Source organism: Pleurodeles waltl, chromosome 6, assembly GCF_031143425.1.
Source record: "Pleurodeles waltl isolate 20211129_DDA chromosome 6, aPleWal1.hap1.20221129, whole genome shotgun sequence".
NCBI classification, from domain to species: domain Eukaryota; kingdom Metazoa; phylum Chordata; class Amphibia; order Caudata; family Salamandridae; genus Pleurodeles; species Pleurodeles waltl.
In genome coordinates this window covers 201,763,536-201,783,051 of record NC_090445.1, presented here as the reverse complement: position 1 = coordinate 201,783,051, position 19,516 = coordinate 201,763,536, and the positions used below count along the sequence as shown (strand labels likewise).

General features: G+C 44.4%; 1 protein-coding gene across 1 annotated transcript in view; it reads right to left on the bottom strand.

Moving 5' to 3' along the window:
- Positions 1-8,100, bottom strand: part of DLX4 (distal-less homeobox 4) — a 38,301-nt gene extending 30,201 nt beyond the window's left edge. The window contains exon 1 of the mRNA XM_069237814.1: positions 7,716-8,100. Coding sequence (XP_069093915.1) covers positions 7,716-8,004 — 289 coding nt within the window. The 5' untranslated portion in view covers positions 8,005-8,100. The remainder of the gene's footprint in view (positions 1-7,715) is intronic.
- Positions 8,101-19,516: the final 11,416 nt, after the last annotated feature.

The window sequence follows — 19,516 nt, the reverse complement described above, 5'->3', positions numbered from 1 at the left end:
AACAGCAACTGCTGGGTAAAATCATAATTACCAATATCCACCCTGAAATCTAGACACCGAGAAAACACGGCACACATACACCAAACACTACCCCTAACTGCATAAACACCAAATGCAAGATACAATCATAACCACCTCTGTCCACGCAGAAATCTGGACTCCGACAAATCGCTGGCCTCATACAACAAACATTTCCAGGTTCAGCCACCGCTAGATAAAAATGCAACACTGTATACCGACCCCGAAATCTGCACACGGGCATTTCACTGCACACTAAAATAGATACAAAAATTCTAAATAAAATCATAATTACCTATATCCACCCCGCCCGAAGCCTGGCCACCGACAAATCACTACACCCATACAGCAAAACATCCCCAGGTTCATAAATAAACATCCGCTGCTAGATAAAAACACAGCACTGTATACACCTAATCACTCCGAAAACTGAACACTAACAAATCACACTGCACAGATACCTCAAACATCACCAGGTGCATAAATACACAACTACTACTAGATAAAACAAAACACTGTATACACACCTAAATCTGCCACCAACAAATCACCGCAGGGATACACCAAACACCCGGCGGGCATAAATATCCACTGCTACATAAAGCACTTCACCTTGTATATATCCGCACCACGAAATCTGGGCACCAACAAATCACTGAACACATGATAGACTAACAAAAAACCCTAGTGCATAATTACACATCAGGTTCTACATAAAGCACGACACCTTGTACATGTACACACCACGAAATCTGGGCACCAACAAATCACTGCACATATACACCGCTCCTATATATATATATATAGATATAGATATAGATATATATATATAGAGAGAGAGAGAGAGAGAGAGAGAGAAATACACCTTCAATATACAGCCACTCTGAAACAAGGCCGCCTACAACTCGGTAGCGGTTCTTCAGCTCATATAGGTGGGCATCAACGGCATGCATTAATCAGGGATGAAACCGAACATTCTATAAATCACCAGGATATATAGGGGACTTCAATCGCTCGGATACATAATCGCCACTCCCATAAAACAGCCCCCAGGGTGCGTGAGTGTGATATAGACAGCTATCGATTACTCAAAAACCGAGGGGCACTGCCCGACATACCCTATCGGAGATCTATAGAAAATAAATCAGGCTATGCCTGTATCAATACTGAGATCTAACGAACTGTGCGTTTCACTAGGTACGCCCGGGCCCCTCACCAATTCGCAAATACCCATTCATTACTCTAATCGTCTGTAAATCTCTTTACCTATATCCCGGGCTTTTTCTAATCAAAGCAGAGAAATGTCGCTCTGCACAAGTATATGTAGGCACAGGGTGGTCCCTTCCCGCGGTCAGTATATGCGGTATAAAGGACGCCCATCTCCACGTTACCCGGTAACAACGAGGAGTTCTCTGGACACAGCCTGCAGGCTCACTCACACACGAACACCGACCTTTTGGCATATAGCGCTCCTGCGAGTTTTCTCGCTGAAATGCAGCCCTTCTATACAGAAATGTTACTCTCGGTGACACCTGCAACGCTTTGCATCAATATAGCGCCTACAGAAAACACCCAAGCACATCTTTCCAGATACCTTTCCTTCGGCTACACAAGATGCACGGAAAATAAAGTACCCCCTGCTGTGTGTTAAATTACTTCTGCGCGTAGTTGAGAGCTTATGGCAATGAAGCGGGGGTCGCAGGGTGGGCCCTTCTGCGGGTGCAGAACACGGAGATTAAATGTTTTACCTCTAAGTGCAAGCGCAACAGAAGGATATCTTTATAGAAACAGGGACTGTTACATAGGCATCCAACGCGCTCTTAAAACCCGTCCACTTACACAATAAGTGTAAATGCGACCATTTATATAAAAACAGCCATTCTGCCCCGTCCACTACCTGCAGGAAATGCAATCCCAGTCACACTATAAATAGGTAGTGCAGGTCATCGGGGAGATTTCCAGCACACAGAACTCAGGAGCGAGGTTTGTGTTTAAAATGGCAGCTATGGTGTAAATTATTTTATAGCAACAAGATATTGTTTTATTAAATACAGAGACATGCACATCGCTAAAACACAGCGGTTTCGTCAATCCAAGGGCGCATATATAGCGCCTCTTTACCTCATGTCTATAGAAGCACCTGACGGGCCTTCTAATCCAGGCATGTACACTTCACTGACTGTGAACACGGGACTGGCCATACAGTCCTATCCCATGTCACGAATAACCGAGCCCTACTTGTAGACCCCCCCCCGCCCCTACAGACAAGGGACCCCCAGACTGTTCACAATGCCTTTATCATTAGTAGGTCTCTACACAGGAGCAGGAGCCTCGTTGAGCTATAAACCCGCGGCTGTGCAGCCACGTACAGAGGACAGCCGGGAAGGCGCAGCCTGGCACAGCACAGTAGGGGTGTCCTGCGGTGTGTGCCCGGGAGGGCAGGGTGGTGCACTACACAGCACACAATCTCCTACCCTTACAGCTCCTTATAGGAGCCTCGCTGAGCTATAAATCCGGGTCTCTGCCGACACGTACACAGGAGAGCCAGAAGTAGTGGTTCGTGTAATCCGGTATTTGTAGGTGGGGCCCGCCGGCTCTCAGTTTGGGCACCGATACTTATTTTTTATTTAATTTCAAACCTGAAAGAGAGAGAAAAGCAGGGAGGTGGGAGGGGGCAATATTTGAGAAAGCCGTGACAAAAGGAGGCAGAAGGGATGAAAATTAATTTAGGGGACAGAATCAAAGGGTGACTGGTGGTGGGCAACAGAGGCATGAGGTGGCATCAGGACGAGACAGCGTTGGTATTTACAAGCCAGTGGCTCTAGCGGCCGATTTAAGAACTTTGGGCCCCGCACTTATTGATTTACAAATTAAGCACTAGCCGGAAGGGACAAACTAGCAGGGCACAGACGGAGGTCTGCACACATCTCTTTGGACCCACTGGAGGGAGCCCCGCAGGCTGGGCCGGGAGGACAGGGTGTACGCTGCGTAGCGATGCAAGTACACCCGTCTCACCCCACACTCACACAGCAGGGGCCCCACGTAAAATAGGATGTTACAGAGATGGACTCCCAAGTTTTGGCTGGAGGGTGGAGTTGGGGTTGTCTTCGGGTGCAATATTACATGTACAAGAGGAATACGCCAAGCGTTGTGTATGCTGACACTTTTTAAACAATACATAAAGTATGTATATACTCCAGTATTAGGTCCGGCCAGGGCTGGAGGCACGGCTCTGCGCCACCTCCCCAGAGCGACCTCATAACGGCCCTAAATAAACCCGCAGCTCTGCTTCTAAACAGGGCTCACGTACCCTCCAGCCCGGACTCACGCGCGAGAAATGGTAAAATAAGAGAGGATTTGGCTGACATAGATGCAGGCAATGAAGCGAACGCGCTTTCAGGCTCCCCTTGCAGTCTGGAGGTGGCAGAGGGACATGTAAACCTGGCACCACGAACAAGAAACCCTCATCACATAACATGCCAGCGATGCGAGCAGAGATGGGGGCACACACTGCCCACTACCATGCACATATTATTCAAGAAAAGATGCATGAAAACATCAGAACTAAAATACAAAGGCAAGCGGCATGAATCGCGTTTCAGGAAAAATGCGCTGGAAAAATACTACATGGCGGAATGTAATGCAGGCTTAATGACCTTTGCGCACGTAAACCGCTGCACGTCTAACCGAACTGTGTTGTTTAATAGGTGTTTCTAACGTGAAACCCAAGGTAATGTACTAGACTTCCCACATAGTACACAATGTAATTTACTCAAATTGTAATTTATTGTGGGAAGTATGCACTATAGTTGCAAAACACTACACGGTGTATTTATTAAGCAACATAATGGTGTAAGTGTAATAAACTACACAATGTAATGCACTATACGAGTAATGATCTAAATGTGTGACATACCAGGCAATGTACCATACGTGTAATGGATGTACCGTAAATGGATTTAAACACAGTTCAATGCATGTTCAATCTAATGTACTACACACTAATATACCAAACATGTAATGCACTTCAGCCTGCAGTCTGCTTTAAAAATAACTGTCTGTAAAATATTACATTAAGGCATGAATAACATAAAGGTATGTATTTGCAACGGACAGCTCAGAGTATTATACTTAAAAATAAGCATAAGGTATTATGTACTAAACTGTACTTGCAGTATAATACGCTACACTCGCAACATGCGTCAATGCAATGCTATATTTAATTTATAATGAACCACACAATATAATAAACACACTTTAGATGCAGTAAACGTTGTATTTTTCTATCCTTTTGATGCACTGCACAATGTCATATCTGCAACCCTTTCTATAATAGAATACAATAGACTTGTTATGTAGTACACAGTAACAATAATAATAGTAATACAAATAATGATAAAATGAATTGCTCTGCATCGTTCACACGCTGGACAGCGTAAAGCGCCGAGCACCGCGCTCGTTACGCGGCCAGGTTTGTTCTTATTCACTCACTTCCATGCAGATGACAATGCGAGCGCTACATCTGTTATTCCCTACTCACTACTGTCCGATGCTTCGATGTCCCGCTCTTCCGGTGTCACCTCACCCTTTGGGGCACGGGCAGAAAACAGATCGCGGCGCCTGTACGTGCCACGGGACAGCCTCGCTTCGAGGCACTAGCTGTGCCCGCTCTCTTTCTTTTCGTGATGAGAGACTGAAGTGTGACCGACCCAGCCTCGACACACTCACAGGCCAGGCACAGCCGAGCCCCTCACATCCTCTTTACTGCTTCCCTGAAGTCACAGGGCCCCAGAGGGCCCCAGAGGGCCCCAGGACCGGTGTGACCCCAGCCTGCACTAATGCAAGGGCCGCAGCACCGCCGGGGCATCCCACGGACCTGGCGCGGCCCCACGGCAGCAGCAATGGTCACCGGAGGGACCTGGGACAGGGGTGACGCTTCCCACCGCCATGTCTACTGTTCAGGGCGTGCGCTTTCACTCAAGCGCCCACAGGCAATCAAGAAGACACGCAAGTAAACACAATAATGTGATATACCAAGAAACCAATGCACGCTGGCAACACCGTGGTGCAGAGTGAATAGAACATGACTCACGAAGGGCAACCTCCGTGCCAGCCACGCAGAGCTGCACAACGCACCGTCAGAGACGTGCAACTGCATGAAGAGAACTAGCCTCTATACACGCACACACATATTCAACACACATAGGTGCCTACAGCTTGTAATATTGGTGTGTATTATAGGTACGGTGATGTATGTTGATGTGGGATGTTTAGAACTGGAAATGTATTTATAGTTTTGCGCAAATAGATACACAAGGACTCTATCGCAGAGGTTGGCACCAAGAAGAAATATAACGTCTGCGAATAACAGTTCACCCCTGTCCGCTGAAATACCGCACTTGAGAATATCAATTTATAATTTAAAGTGCCGGATAGCAAATACGATTCAGTTTGCAAGTAAACATCAAAGGACAGTGTTAGAATTTAACATAATGCCGTGAAACGCCTGTCTAGTGGTATTTGCAGCTATGCAATCCCGCCAATAAAAACAAAACGCGCCTGTTCACTGGGAAATTGAAATGCGACATGATATCTCGTATACGGAAGCTTATGTATAATATTTCAGAAAGACTGCAACTGAGCAATCGCAACTTAAAACAACACATATGGAACCTCCAAGAATGACTTGGGGAGTGTGAAAAGAGTTGAGATTTCTGATTTGTATAAATTCATTTAAAACAAGAAAGCGACGATTTACTGATGGTGTTATCAAATGGAAAATGTAATACACATTTAGTTTATATTTAAAAAAAAATGAAAGTGGCTCTCTGTGCAGTCCTTCATAAGTGACAGGCTGCAGACCTCTCACTGCTCCCCGAATTAACACGTTCGGACGCGTGTTTTTCCTGCGAATTAAGCTCATAAATAACAACACTGTTTGTGCAACTGGGAAACAGAATACGCGTTTTTTGGACGAACTTTCACAGCCCATGAATTCCCGGGGCAGGCCCTGGTGTGGGAAACATCTGGAGTTTGTCAAAACCATTTTCAATAAAGTGTTGAAAGCAGAGGCCGTGGCTGGACGGGGGCCGATGAGACGGGCTGTGGTCCTGTCCGAGGCGCGTGTAGTGCACAGAAGAGAAAGTTGTGTCAGACTCTGTGACACAGCGTGAAAGGGCTTGTGCGTACCCTTACCTCTCAAAGGGGCTAAGGGCGCTGGTGTGGAGAACACGTATGATGCGCATGCTTATGGACGAAAAAGACTCAGTGACTGAGACTGGGGGTGCAGGAAGCACACGGAGTCTTGGGGTTCATAGGTAAAGACCTGGGGGGGGTTCACTGGACGCAGCATGTCATGTGGTGCAGAGATGGTTTCGTACTTGGTATCTGTATAGCGCATTGATGACCCTATTGTGGTCCGAGGCGCTGCATAGAGAGAAGTTAAAAATGAGGAATGGCAGGTACACCTAGGTGAGGAAAGGTATCTGCCATGAATGATGGCATGAGGTCGAAGTTCGAGGGTGAAATACAGTACAGTTCCTAAGAGATCATTGTGAAACCACTGAGAAGGTACAGGACCGACCTAGGACGCCAGATCGCACACTGGAAGGCAGGATGCCCAGTCTAACGAGAACCACGGGGCGCTGAGTCGGGGAGAGATAGCGGGCATTGCCACTGAGTCGCGAAAGGTTAAAAAAGAAAGGAACACGTGACGTCGGATCTTGGGGGGCACGGTGTAACATGTGGCACAGATTGATAAAGCGGAAGGGGAACATAGAAGGCGGAAGTTAAAGGCTGCCAGGCTCCACAGAGACGCGGAAGGCAGTGGGATGTCTGGGGCTCCGTGACTGGCCTAGGTTGACTGGGCATAAGGACCAGAAGTGAATTGGGCCCAAGGACCTGTAGTGGATGATGTCAGGGGCACGGAGATCGGGGCAGGCCGAAGATGGAAGGGTGGTTTGGGACACAGAATCGCGGTGAAGCTGAAGTGGTATAAGACACGCTGCTGGGGGTGAAGGTGACGGGTGTGCTCCACATACTATCTACGTAGTGTGAGGAGGCTGCGGGTCTGTCAGATGCAGCCACCTGATGAGGCGACCGCTGCGAAGAACTCAGTAAATTGTGTTACACGTGGCTAAACAATGTCCACGAGTGTGCACGGGTAAAACGAGGGAACGTACCAGATCAGAGGGTCAATGGCTCACCACTGGAGCCGGTCAGACCGCAGGTAAAAAATGCGCCTAGTTACGTACCGGACAGTACAGAGACACGTTATATTATAAAACAGGTTAAACAAGTGAGAGGTGGAGACAGTCAGGGCAGAAAAGAATGAACACAGAAAGAGTAGGTGCGTGCAAGTTAGGGGTGAAGGGTGCAGGGTGGCACGCAGGGTGAGAGATCCAAGAAAGCGCGCACCCAGGTGGGTGTCGTATACACTTGGTTATGCAGGGATGTACACACACCCTTGGAAAATGCGCACAGAGTGCCACAGCTGAGATGTAGGGTACGTGCACGTGAGGCCAGAGGCGAGTAGGCAGCATGGAAGCTGTGCTGGACAAGGGGGTGCATATGCAAGAGGGGTGCTGTGAGAGGGGTGCACACAGGTGGACACGACAGACCGGATACCGTTGCACAGACGAGGCGTGCACATTGGTAGGAGTGAATGCACTCAGGTGTGCGGCGTACTCAGCACTCACCTGTATCCTCCTCCAGCCTGCTGCCCCCGTGCCCCAGGCTCCCTCCGTGCTGCCCTTGGTGGTACGGCAGGTAAGGGCTGGCATGGTGCTGCGGGTGTCCGTGCGGGCTATAGGGGTAGCCCAGGGCCCGACCCCCGTAGGCGGAGCCCCCGTAGGGTCCCTCGGCAGGGGTGTGGAAGCTGTGCAAGGAGTAATGGCCCTGCGGCGAGGGGGCGCCCGCTCCGAACTCCAAGAAGGCAGCCTTTGAGTGGTCCGAGCCCAGCAGGCTCTCCGCCATGGAGCCGCTCATGCTGCGCGGTGGCCCGGACGTCTGACAGGCTCCATGGGGCGCACTGTACGCGCGCAGCTGCAGCCTCGCGCCTACCAGGGAATCCTCTGAAGCGGTCCCGGGCGCGCGCCTCTTAGAGCAGCACGAGCCCAAAGATGCAAAGGGCACGCCCCGCGCCGCTCTCATTGGCCGACGCGCCTCTTGTCCCCAGCCGAGAGCCACGCCCCTGAGTTGCTATCAGGGACAAGCAACGCCACTCACATTGACAGACGCGTTTCTAGTCTCATACTTCTGGAGCGACGCACCGTCACCAAGCCCCGCCTCGCTCTGGGAAGAAGGTATCTCTCCTCCACCTTTGAGTATAAGACCACGCCCCCAAAGAAGAAGCCGTTTCAGACTTCCTAGTAGAGGCCGCTCTGACCCTGTGCTGCTTTAATGTGATCGTGGGCCGGCAAGTAGATTGACCATTGAAAATGTAGTTCAAGGCACGCTCAAATCCTAATGCCCCTTATGAAAAGTAACAATTCACAGGTTGCACTTTCAGAAAACACCCGCTTAACTAACCAATCAAACTAAGTTTAGCAAAAAAAACCTCGTAAAACGAATTATATGGCGCGTGCATTTATAAAATAATTCAACGACAAATATGTTTTATTTGCTAGAAGGCACAATAACCGGTGTAGTTGTCTATGCAAGTTTAATCACTGTTCATACACAAGTAGAATATTACTGCAAAGGTAATTTTAATTTTCTGGCTCATAATCCACATTTTTACAAAGAAATTCTTAAACAATTGTCAGGAATCCCAAATAATTAGTAATGAAACAGATTGCACGCAAACCTTTAGAATCTGCTCCAATGCTTTCAACCTTGTTCAAGCAAGTTTCTCGTGACAGTTTGTGACAGGCCTACCAGATCACTTACCGAGTTAACAAATTGATTTATATTTGCTTTTTAATGTCAGATATTGATAACTCCAACCGCGATGTTTAAAGCACTCTATAACACTATTTAAAACCAACATCAAATGTATTTGTAAATATTGTGCGTGTAAATTATTGTACTACGAATATTCAAAATACTTTGTATGGAATTTTCGGCATACATAATTTTCACTTTGGACACAGAATCTCTCCAGAATGTTCCCTGGGGAAATCAATTTTTTAAAATCATACATTAGCTTAGGGGCCTAACAGATTTTTGCATGCCAAATGACCTTACAATATTTATACCGATAGGTAAGAACACTTAAAAGCACATCTTTAAATAACAACACATACAGAAACAATAAATAATTCCATCTTCCAAGTTGTCTCATATTGCTAATTATAATATGATATGTGATATGACCTGAAGAAACATTTGTTACACTTCTAAGTGTAGCTGTTACAAAATGGATTAGGCGAATTTCAGTACATTTCAGTGTTTTCTTTATCATACAGTCTTTCCAAATTTCAGCTTGCAATCCCCCACTGTACATGTCCTTTGGCTGTGTGCAGCAGCATGGGCACCCGCAGGGGGGAAGGTGGGGCGCTTGCCCCCACTGGATTTAGTTTACAGCCTGGTGTGCGGCTCACAGTGCAATGTAACACCACGGCTGCCTTAGGATAAAATTATGCCCAACAAAAAAAAATTCTGCGGACACCCATGAGCAGCAGGCATTGTCAATAGGACCAGACCGTAGGCCTGGCCTTGCACTGATGCCCCAATGTGAGGCTGAACCCCTACTATGTACAGCCTTTGGTTGACGCAGGGCAGCAGAGGTTGTCTTCATCGCCAGACTGTGTACTCAACTTCTACTGTGCACAGCATTTGTCATGCGTAGTGGAAGTTAGATGCAGGTTTTGACTGTTTCTCCCTGCAGGAAGTCAACTCCTACTGAGCAAATCAAAAGGCCATTATATTCAGCAGCAGTTGGCCAAGCGCAGCTGGAGTGCCACAAATTAATTTAAAAAATCAAGATTCAGAAACCTTGAGACCCCATAAAGGCCCATGGGGGTATGTGTGTGTATTACACAGTGGCATTTGCCACTGTGTAGTTATTTTTATTTTACATCACAGTTTCTACAGGAAAGGTATTTTTTGTTTCTTTAATAACTTTGACATCATTTGCCAAAAAGTTCACCGACTTTAGCTCCTTCATAGAAAATTTCATACTGATCTGCTGAGAAAAAAGAGTGCATTTTTAAATTTTAATTCCAACAGGAAAGTTTGCTCTCTGATTTAGCAAAAATAATGGCTGAAGTATCCTGATTGACTGGCCGCAACATGGACAATATGTTGTGGCCACCATTACAGGACTCAGGGACTTGGTATCCGAGTCCTGAAAAAAAAAAAAATCAAAGGCCACATACGGGGGCAGTAGGGGCACACTGTGACCTCCCCCTGTACTATGTAGAACCTTGTGACCCACTCATAGGTAAAAAGAAAAATGGGTCACAGGTACTGTAGAACAGTGCCTGGTATTGCAGTACCCAGTGAGGTACCTCCCTCTGGTATCAAGGTACCAGTACAATAACTGCAGTACTAATATCATGGGCCCTAGAGCCTCAGTACAAAAACATCTTTAAAATTTAGTTTCTTGACTAGGTGCATCTGTGCAGACTACTGCCATTGTGCAGACCGTAGGCTGTGTGCAGTGGGAATTGGGTGCCTGCAGTGAATTGGGTATAGGGCCAACCTACAACTGCACATGGCTATAGACCAATTACAGTGGTGTGTTTGCCACCTGTTGGGGTTGGGCACCCACCTGGCTAGAGGTTACGCATCAGGGAGGGTTGGGCACTCACAGAGGTCAGACTTTGAGGCCAATCCCATAACCAGCACCCAGTACTGTGGTACTTAGTGAGGCTCCCAGTGAGGTGTCACAGTACCAGTACTGTTATCGTGGTACAAAACAAATAAACACAAGAAGGGTGTTTCCATAGACCAGATCCTTTGGCCAACTGCAATGCACAGTGGGGGGTGGATGCCTACAGTAGTTTGGGCAATGATCAAACCAACACTGCACAAAGCTGAAGGCTATATTGGAGAGGCTGGGCGCCCAAGGGGGACTGGGTAATAGGTCAACCAGAGGCCAGGAGGTGTGGCTATCCTAACACTTTGCACAGCCAAAGGCTGTGCGCAGCAGGGGGTTGGGCAGCAATAGGGTGGGGGTAGGGCATGGCTGAGTCCAAGCCAAGCAGCCATCCTCTACTGTGCACAGCCACAGGCCATGAATAGTGGGGATTTGCGACCCACAGAGGGCTGAGCATAAGACCTTACTGAAGGCCAGGCCCTGCTGCCAACGTCTGCTACACAGCCAAAAGAGGAGGGGTGGGCACAGGTTGCCCAAGGGGGTTGGCCACATGCTCAACATTGAATTAAAAAAAATCACTGAAAAAAAACAAAAGTAAAAATGATGTTAAAGCTAGGTGTTGATATAAGATAAGAAATACAGTTAAACACTGAAAACACACTGACATTAGGCAGTACAACTTTAGTGATATAACTATAACTTGTGGCACCTCACACATGCTTATGACCTCACATATTACATCACACATGACATGTTAAATGAAGTGACATAATTGATATTACTGATGACATCTCAAATGACATAATTGATGACATCTTTTCCACAAACAAAATGCTTGTAATCCCAGCATTAAAAGATGCTCACTCTGGACTGCTCTGAAAGTAATTATTTATTGTAGAAGATTGTGTTTTAGCAGGTACTCGGCCTTGTTCATTGATTACAAGCATTTTGTTTATGTTAATTTAAATGGAATACTTCCTGCCCCTACCCTGCACCAGAAGTATTTGGACCAGGAGGGGCAACTCAGCCCTTCTACTGTAATATATATAAAATAAAGGCTTGTAGTTTTGGAGGAGGTACCTCCCTCTGGTATCAAGGTACCAGTACAAGATACCTAAGAAACATTAAATGGTGAGTAGTAGTGAGACAGCCTAAGATATGTGATTGAAAGAGGGGCAGAGGGTCGTAAAGGAGAAGACCTGTATGACATCAGTGCAAGTGGTTAGGAGGACTGAAGGAGATGTTGCAAAAAGAAAATAGTATAGGACATAAAAGTGACCCATGAGGGACCCCTCCTGGCATATGGGTTGTCGTGTTCTCTTAGATTCCCATGCTACTGAGAAGGAATGGCTGAACAGATAAGAGGAGAACCAGTGCATAGTGGACCTCTTCATGCTAATGGTTTAAAGTAATGGAATGCATACAGGTGGTATATAGGGTCACATGCCACAGACAGATCAAGAAGGATAAAACTTAAAAAGAGATGATTTCAGTGAGTAGAGGAAATAAAGTTAGTGATGAGAGTGCAGATTCAGGTGAGTAAAGGGTCCACAAGCTCAAAGGAAAAAGGTTTTTAAAGGAAAGACACACAGTCGGTGGAAGAATGAATGATAATCTCCTTGGACGGGATACAGAGGAATAAAGAAAATAGGAGAAACATCGAGGTGAATAAAGAGGCTATGAAAAATGATAGGCTATGTGCATTTGTGAATTATTTTAGCAAAATATTGTTTCAGAAATATAGTGAGACACAAATATCATGTAAAAATAATGTAATATCAAACAAATCATCAGCAGAATATGGTAGGTAAGAATATCGTTTTTAGGTCTATATTTTGTTATTTAATATAGTTGTATGTAAAATTTTGTTTAAATATTTAGGTGAGTTTTATTAGTTTTTTGTTATAAATTGTAACACTTTTAATGGTAATTATGTTTAATTATTTTTAGTGTAGTTTTAGTTTTTTAATTTGGCAATATGTTTAAAAGTTTTATTTTATTTTATATCAAGTTCTTCTCAGGTTATTGACTTAGTAGGGGGTAGAGCTGATGTGCTAAAAATATTTTTGAATATACTTTTTAATAGGTTTTAATTTATTAATTTGATAACTATGTAATTTTCCGAGGTACACTTTTTTAATAGGTTTTAATTTATTAATTTGATAACTATGTAATTTTCCGAGACATACTTTTTTAATAAGTTTTAATTCATTCATTTGATAACTATGTAATTTTTGGAGGTATTTAACACATCATTTGAAATTACTTTTTTATTTGCAATTGGTTAATTAGATAGTTGGGTTAATTATTTAATTATTTTTTTGGGATGCTGATTATCTATATATTTGTTAAAATATTTTTTTATAATAATACATTTTGTACTGTTACTATTTTTTTTAAATAATGCATATTGTATTTTTTCTGATATTAATTTAACTTGTTTGGTGGCATTTTAGAGTAATAGGAAAGGAAGTATCAGATTTATGTTTTACATTTACTACTGCTATTACTGTAAATATAATTTTATATATAATATTATGTGTTCTTTCCTCATTCTTAGTTTCTTATCATTTATATAAATTATGTCCGAAATATGTTTTATATGTTTATGGGAATATAGTTTATGTTTATTTTATATACATGTACTTTATTTTGTATTAAGTTAGGACTGGAAAAATAAATCTGAGCTTTATAAAGTATAACATTTTCACCACTGTCAATTACACTGGAGTTGGAATAGCAACTTTGACCCCTCCAAATTCCATCACTTACTGTACTGTTGCTTATGTCAAAGTGGGAAGAGTAAGTCTTACTACTCCAAAGTCCAACACTGATTCTCTACTATGGTTCAGACTGGAGTGGAAATAGTACATCTGATGCCTCCAAAGAACAATACTTTCACTACTGTTGATCAGGTTGGGGTGGGAGTAGTAAAACTGATACCTCCAAACTCCACCCCTTTTTTGACTTTCCCACTGCTGCTTACATTGGTGTAGAAATAGTGAAAAAGTCTAACATCTTCCCTACTGTTGCTTATGTTGGAGCGGTAATAGTATATCTGACCTCTCCAAAGTCCAAACCTTTCCATACTGTTGGTCAGGTTGGAGTGGGAATAGTACATTTGACCCATAAGAGATAACATTTTCCCAACTGTTGGTTGTATTAAAGTGGGAATAATAAATCTAATCCATACAAAGTCTAACACTTTCCCTAGTTCCCTCTAAATTTCAACACTTTCCCTACAGTTTCTCAGGTTGAAGTGGCAGTAGCAAATGTAATCTTTTTAAAAAATTGCTTTAATATATACATATTTATAATTTTAAAAGATAGTTTAAGGTGCATTTTTTAGAATTATTTCATTGTAATATTTTATAATTATATTGTATTTTAATGCTGTTATTGTATGATTTGAAAATGTTAATAGCTGGTGTTTGTAATTATTATTATCAGTGTTTGTTTTATGTTTAAGTAATGTTTTACAATGATATGTTTAGTAATGTTTCAATTTTTTTAATATGTGTATTTTTATTTTATGTTTGAGGGTTATAACTGTTGAAATTAATGTTTATATTATTATTTATTTTTTACATTTAATACTATTTTTAAAGTTAATATATATTTTAAAGTTAGGGTAGTGTTTAATATACTCAATTTATGGTGATATCATGGTCTTCTATATTTTGTTGTCAATAATATAAACTACAGAAAAGCATGTAAATTCAATATTTTTTGGGGCATAATATGGTCAGTGATATTTCATCATACAGCGTTTTTGAACTGCATGCATTACATATGGCTTTTTAAAAATTGTTAAGGAAAATAACACTAAAAGATACACAATTTGTCTCCTTTTCTTAGAATGTTCTTGGGGTGGGTGCATGTCTACATTTTAGGGGGTGTCAGGGCTGTAAGCACACAATAAAAGCATTGAATACTCTATGACTTCCCCTCCAGAACCTTTTGATTTTTGATAAATGTCTTTTAAAGGTGTGTTGGAAAAAGTAGTATTTAACCCATTTTAAAATAAATGTCTTTCCCCACGCCAAGGCTACTGGACATCATGATGGGTATTTATACCTCACCACTTTAACAAATCTGCTGTCACTGGTCCTATCTGTAGATATAAGGCGTTGAACAGAAGTGTTGCATGAGCAAAACAGGCTAAAGGCCTGATTGAGAGATCTCCAATAAGGCAGGAGTGAGGCTGCCATCAAGGCGGCGGCCTCACCCCAGTCGTATTACGATGTTTCAGTCGGTCAGCCCGGTGGAAACCGTGTGGCGGCATTAGCCTCAGCTCCCTTAGGGAGCGAGGGCCAATGCCATCGCACACAAGCACCCTCAGAATGCGCAGACAGTGCACATTCCAAGGGGGCTAGCAGGGGGGTCCCTGCCCACCACATGTGCAGTGCAGGCCCCCCCCGTCCCCCCCTGCACTGCCTTTCCACCAGCCTTGCCATGGTGGTTCAACCGCCATGGAAAGGCTAGCAGAAAGGGGAGTTGTGATCAGCACGGTGGTGCCGAACTCTGCACTGCTGTGGCTGACCACAACCCCAATCGCCACCAATCTGTCGGGATCCCTGATCCTGGCAGAGGTGGTAGTCTCTTCCAGGATCATAATCTGGCTTTTGGACTGCCAGGAGAGCAACAGTCCGACTGCCACCACGGGTTTGGCGGTCCTCGGGCTGCCAAACTCATCATCAAGCTCTAAATCTTTTACCTCTATTCCATTTCAGTTCTACCTGAAGACCAGCATAGCATGCCTACATGCAGTGCTCTCCTCTTGATGTGTATGGTTAGCAAGAATTTCATGTTCATGCATGTATGCACATTTGCTCTCTGCCTGGCTTGCCTATTCACCTCACTTTTACCTCAAGCACATGTAGTTATCACTGTATTGCATTATTTGCCTCCATTCCATGGTCTCTTTTCGTGCACTTGTAGGTATTGTCATTCTGTTCTTTGCCTGCATGATGTGCTCCTCCTTGTCTATGTGTGGGTATTACTACCCTGCATGCCACACTTTCTCCTCGGATATGTGTAGGTACCACTGCCCTCGTATGTTTAGCCATCATGCTGCACTCATCCGCATGTGCAGGTATCACTGCCAGACATGGATTGCCTGCATGCATTTTAGGAGGCAGCCTACCAGACAGCACAGCTGTCTGGTTTTCTATCTTGGGGACTTTCAGAAAGTTGACCTAGTAATGCATTTTGGTTTGTGGTTTATAACTCACACTTTCTGGCCTATTTGCTTTAGGCTGTCCCTCCCTTTTCCTAAACCATGTTTTCCATAATGTTCTTATCTCGTCACATTTGCTGTGCCTTCAAAGACAGAAGCAAAATGTCAGGCGCTGCCTTCCAAAGACGCTTGTTTCCTTTTCTTTCTCTGACTTCAAAGTGAGTGGATTTTTGTGGCAATCCTGTTGGACACTGGGGTGGAAACTGTTTTCTTCTTGCACACGACAACATTTAAGTGAACTGTGTAAGTATTTCAGAATTATGAACGCACAAATGAAGCACAGTGTATTGGAAACAAATACTTTATTATGATCAAAACAAAACATTAAACTAGGTGATGCAATTTCCACACAATTTCATCTGTTCACTGTATAGTTTTACTAGTAAAACTGTGTGTATATGCAGATGCAATGGTCATTTCAATTGTAAATGTGTTGTCTGTAATGGTAGTATGATACCATGCCATGAAAACTCCACTGTACACCACTCCACTCTATTCTGTATCACTCCACCCCACTACACTTTATTCTGTACCACTCCACTCCACACCACACCACTGCACTCTGCACCACTGCACTCTATGCCACTGCTCTTTATGCCACTTCAAGCTACTCCTCTCTACTATACCCTATATCACTCTACTCTATGCCAATGCACTCTTCGCTACTCTACTCTACACCGCTGCAGTCATCTCCACTGCACTCTACACCAATCCAGTCTAGGCCACACAAATCTAATCTGTACATACTAATGTACGCTACTCTACTGTACACCACTCTGCAACAATGCACTCTATGCCAATACACTCTACATCAATGCACTTTACTCTGTAAAACTCAACTGTATACCACTGCAGCCTACACCACATAATGCTATGCCATTACATTCTACGCCATGCAACTGCACTCTACCCTGCACCACCCCACTCTACACCACTTCACTCTACTCTGAAACATTCTACTCTTTGGCGCTGCACTCTACTCTCCTCTACTCCACTCTGCGCCACTCCACTCTATGCCACTGCACTCTACACCACTCTACTTTTAACCACGACACTCTGCGCAAATACACTCTATAGAGTTGTCCTCAGTGTCACTGCACTCTACACCACTGTACTCTACTTTGCATCACTGTACTCTGTGCCACTATTCTCTGCGCCACTCTACTCCACTCTTTGCCACTGCACTCCAACACTCTACTCTGGCACACTGCAGTCTCCACCTCTGAACTCTATGCCACTCAACTATGCACTACTCCACTCTAAACCACTGCACTCTATAGCACTATACTCTATTCTGCACCACTCTATGCTACTCTTCTCTGCACCACTCTATGCCACTGCACTCTATGCCACTCGACTCTACTCTGCACTCAATGCCACTCAACTCTATTCTGCGACCCTGCCCTCTGCATCACTCAACTCTATGCCGCTCCACTCTGCACCATTTTACACTTCTTTACACCGCTGCACTCAACACCACTGCCCTCTACATCACTGCAGTCTACGCCATTCTACTTTGCACCACTCTACTCTGCCCCACTCTATTTTGCCTCACTCTGCTCTGTGCCACTCCACTCTGTGTTACTCCACTGTGCACCACTCCACTGTGCACCAAACCCCCCTGCACTACTGCACTCTACTATACACCACTCTAATCGAGGACACTGCATTCTACAATGCTGCATTCTACAATGCTGAATTCAATGCCACTACACTCTACGCCGTGATACTCTGTGCCAATACTCTACACCAATCCACTCTGCTCTAAGCCACTGCAGTGTATGCCACTCTATGTGACTCCACACTATGCCACTCCAACGCACAACACTCTCTGCCATTCTACTCTACAACACTCTACTCCACTCTTCACCATTCCACTCTACAACACCCCACACCACTCTCCTCTATGCCACTAATACTAATAACTGAATAGCAGCCATGCTGGTGAACAACATGGCTAAAACACATTGGCAAAACCAATAGCTCTTGCATAGGTGAGACCTATTGGCTTTGCCAATGCTTGTTTCACTTCTTGTGGATTTGTAGATATCGCTTGTGTGTGCATGCCTTGCTCTCTCCTAATGCTTGTGTAGGCATCATTGACGCACATGGTTTGCCTAAATACTGCGTTCTCCTTATTTGCATGTGTAAGTGTGACAGCCCTTCATACGCACTTCTTCTCATGAATAGGTTTCGCTGCCCATTACGCTTTCCCTACCCACAGCTCTCTCGCTCATCAAGTCGGTATTTAACAGACTCACTTGTTTTCACTCCCTTTTTGTGCATTTAAAGGTATCACCGAACCATGAGATTTACCTGTATGTTAGGCTCCCTTCTTGTGTTTTAAATGTATGCCATGCTCTTCCTTCATGCATGTGAAGGTTTCACTGTCCAGTAGGTTTTGCCTGCATTGTGCAGGAGGTGGAATCACTATCCAGCATAGTTTGTCTGCATGCTAGGCTCTGTCTGCATGGAAGTGTATGGACACTGCCCAGCATGGTTTGTACGCATGCTGCAGTCTGTCGGTATGGAATTGTATGTATATTTTCCAGCATGGTTTATCTGCAGACAAGGCTCTGTCCGCATAGAAGTGCATGTATACTATCCAGTATGATTTGCATGCTGCAGTCTGTCTGCATGGAAGTGAATGTGTACTGTCCAGCATGGATTGTCTGCATGCTGCAATCTGTCTGCAAGGAAATGTATGTAAACTGTCCAGCATGGTTTGTCTGCATGCTTCACTCTGTTGGCATAGAACTGTATGTATTCTGTCCAGCGTGGTTTGTCTGCATGCTTCACTCTGTTGGCATAGAACTGTATGTATTCTGTCCAGCATGGTTTGTCTGCATGCTCCATTCTGTCTGCCTGGAAATGAAAGTATACTGTCCAGCATGGTGTGTCTCCATGCTGCACTTTGTGCGCATGGAAGTGTATGTATACTGTCCAGCATTGTTTGTCTGCATGGTTCACTCGTTCTGCATGGATGTGTATGTATACTGTCCACTGTGGTTTGTTTGCATGCTGCACTGTGTCTACATGAAGTGTATGTATACCGTCCAGCATGGTGTGCAAGCTGCCCTCTGTGTGCATGGAAGTGTATGTATACTGTCCCAAATAGTTTGTCTCCATGCTCCACTCTGTCTGCATGCAAGAGTTTGTATACTGTACAGCATGGTTTGTCTGCATGCTTCAGTCTTTATGCATGGACGTGTATGTACACTTTCCAGCATGATGTGTCTCATGCTGCACTCTGTCTGCATGGAAGTGTATGTATACTGTCCAGCATGATTTGTGTACATGCTGCACTCTCTCTGCATGGAAGTGTATATATCCTGTCCAGCATTGCTTGTCTGCATGCTGCACTCTGTCTGCATGGAAGTGTATGTATACTATCCAGCATGGTTTGCATACTGCACTTTGTATGGAAGAGTATGTATACTACCTAACATTGCTTGTCTGCATGCTGCACTGTCTGCATGGATATGTATGTATACTGG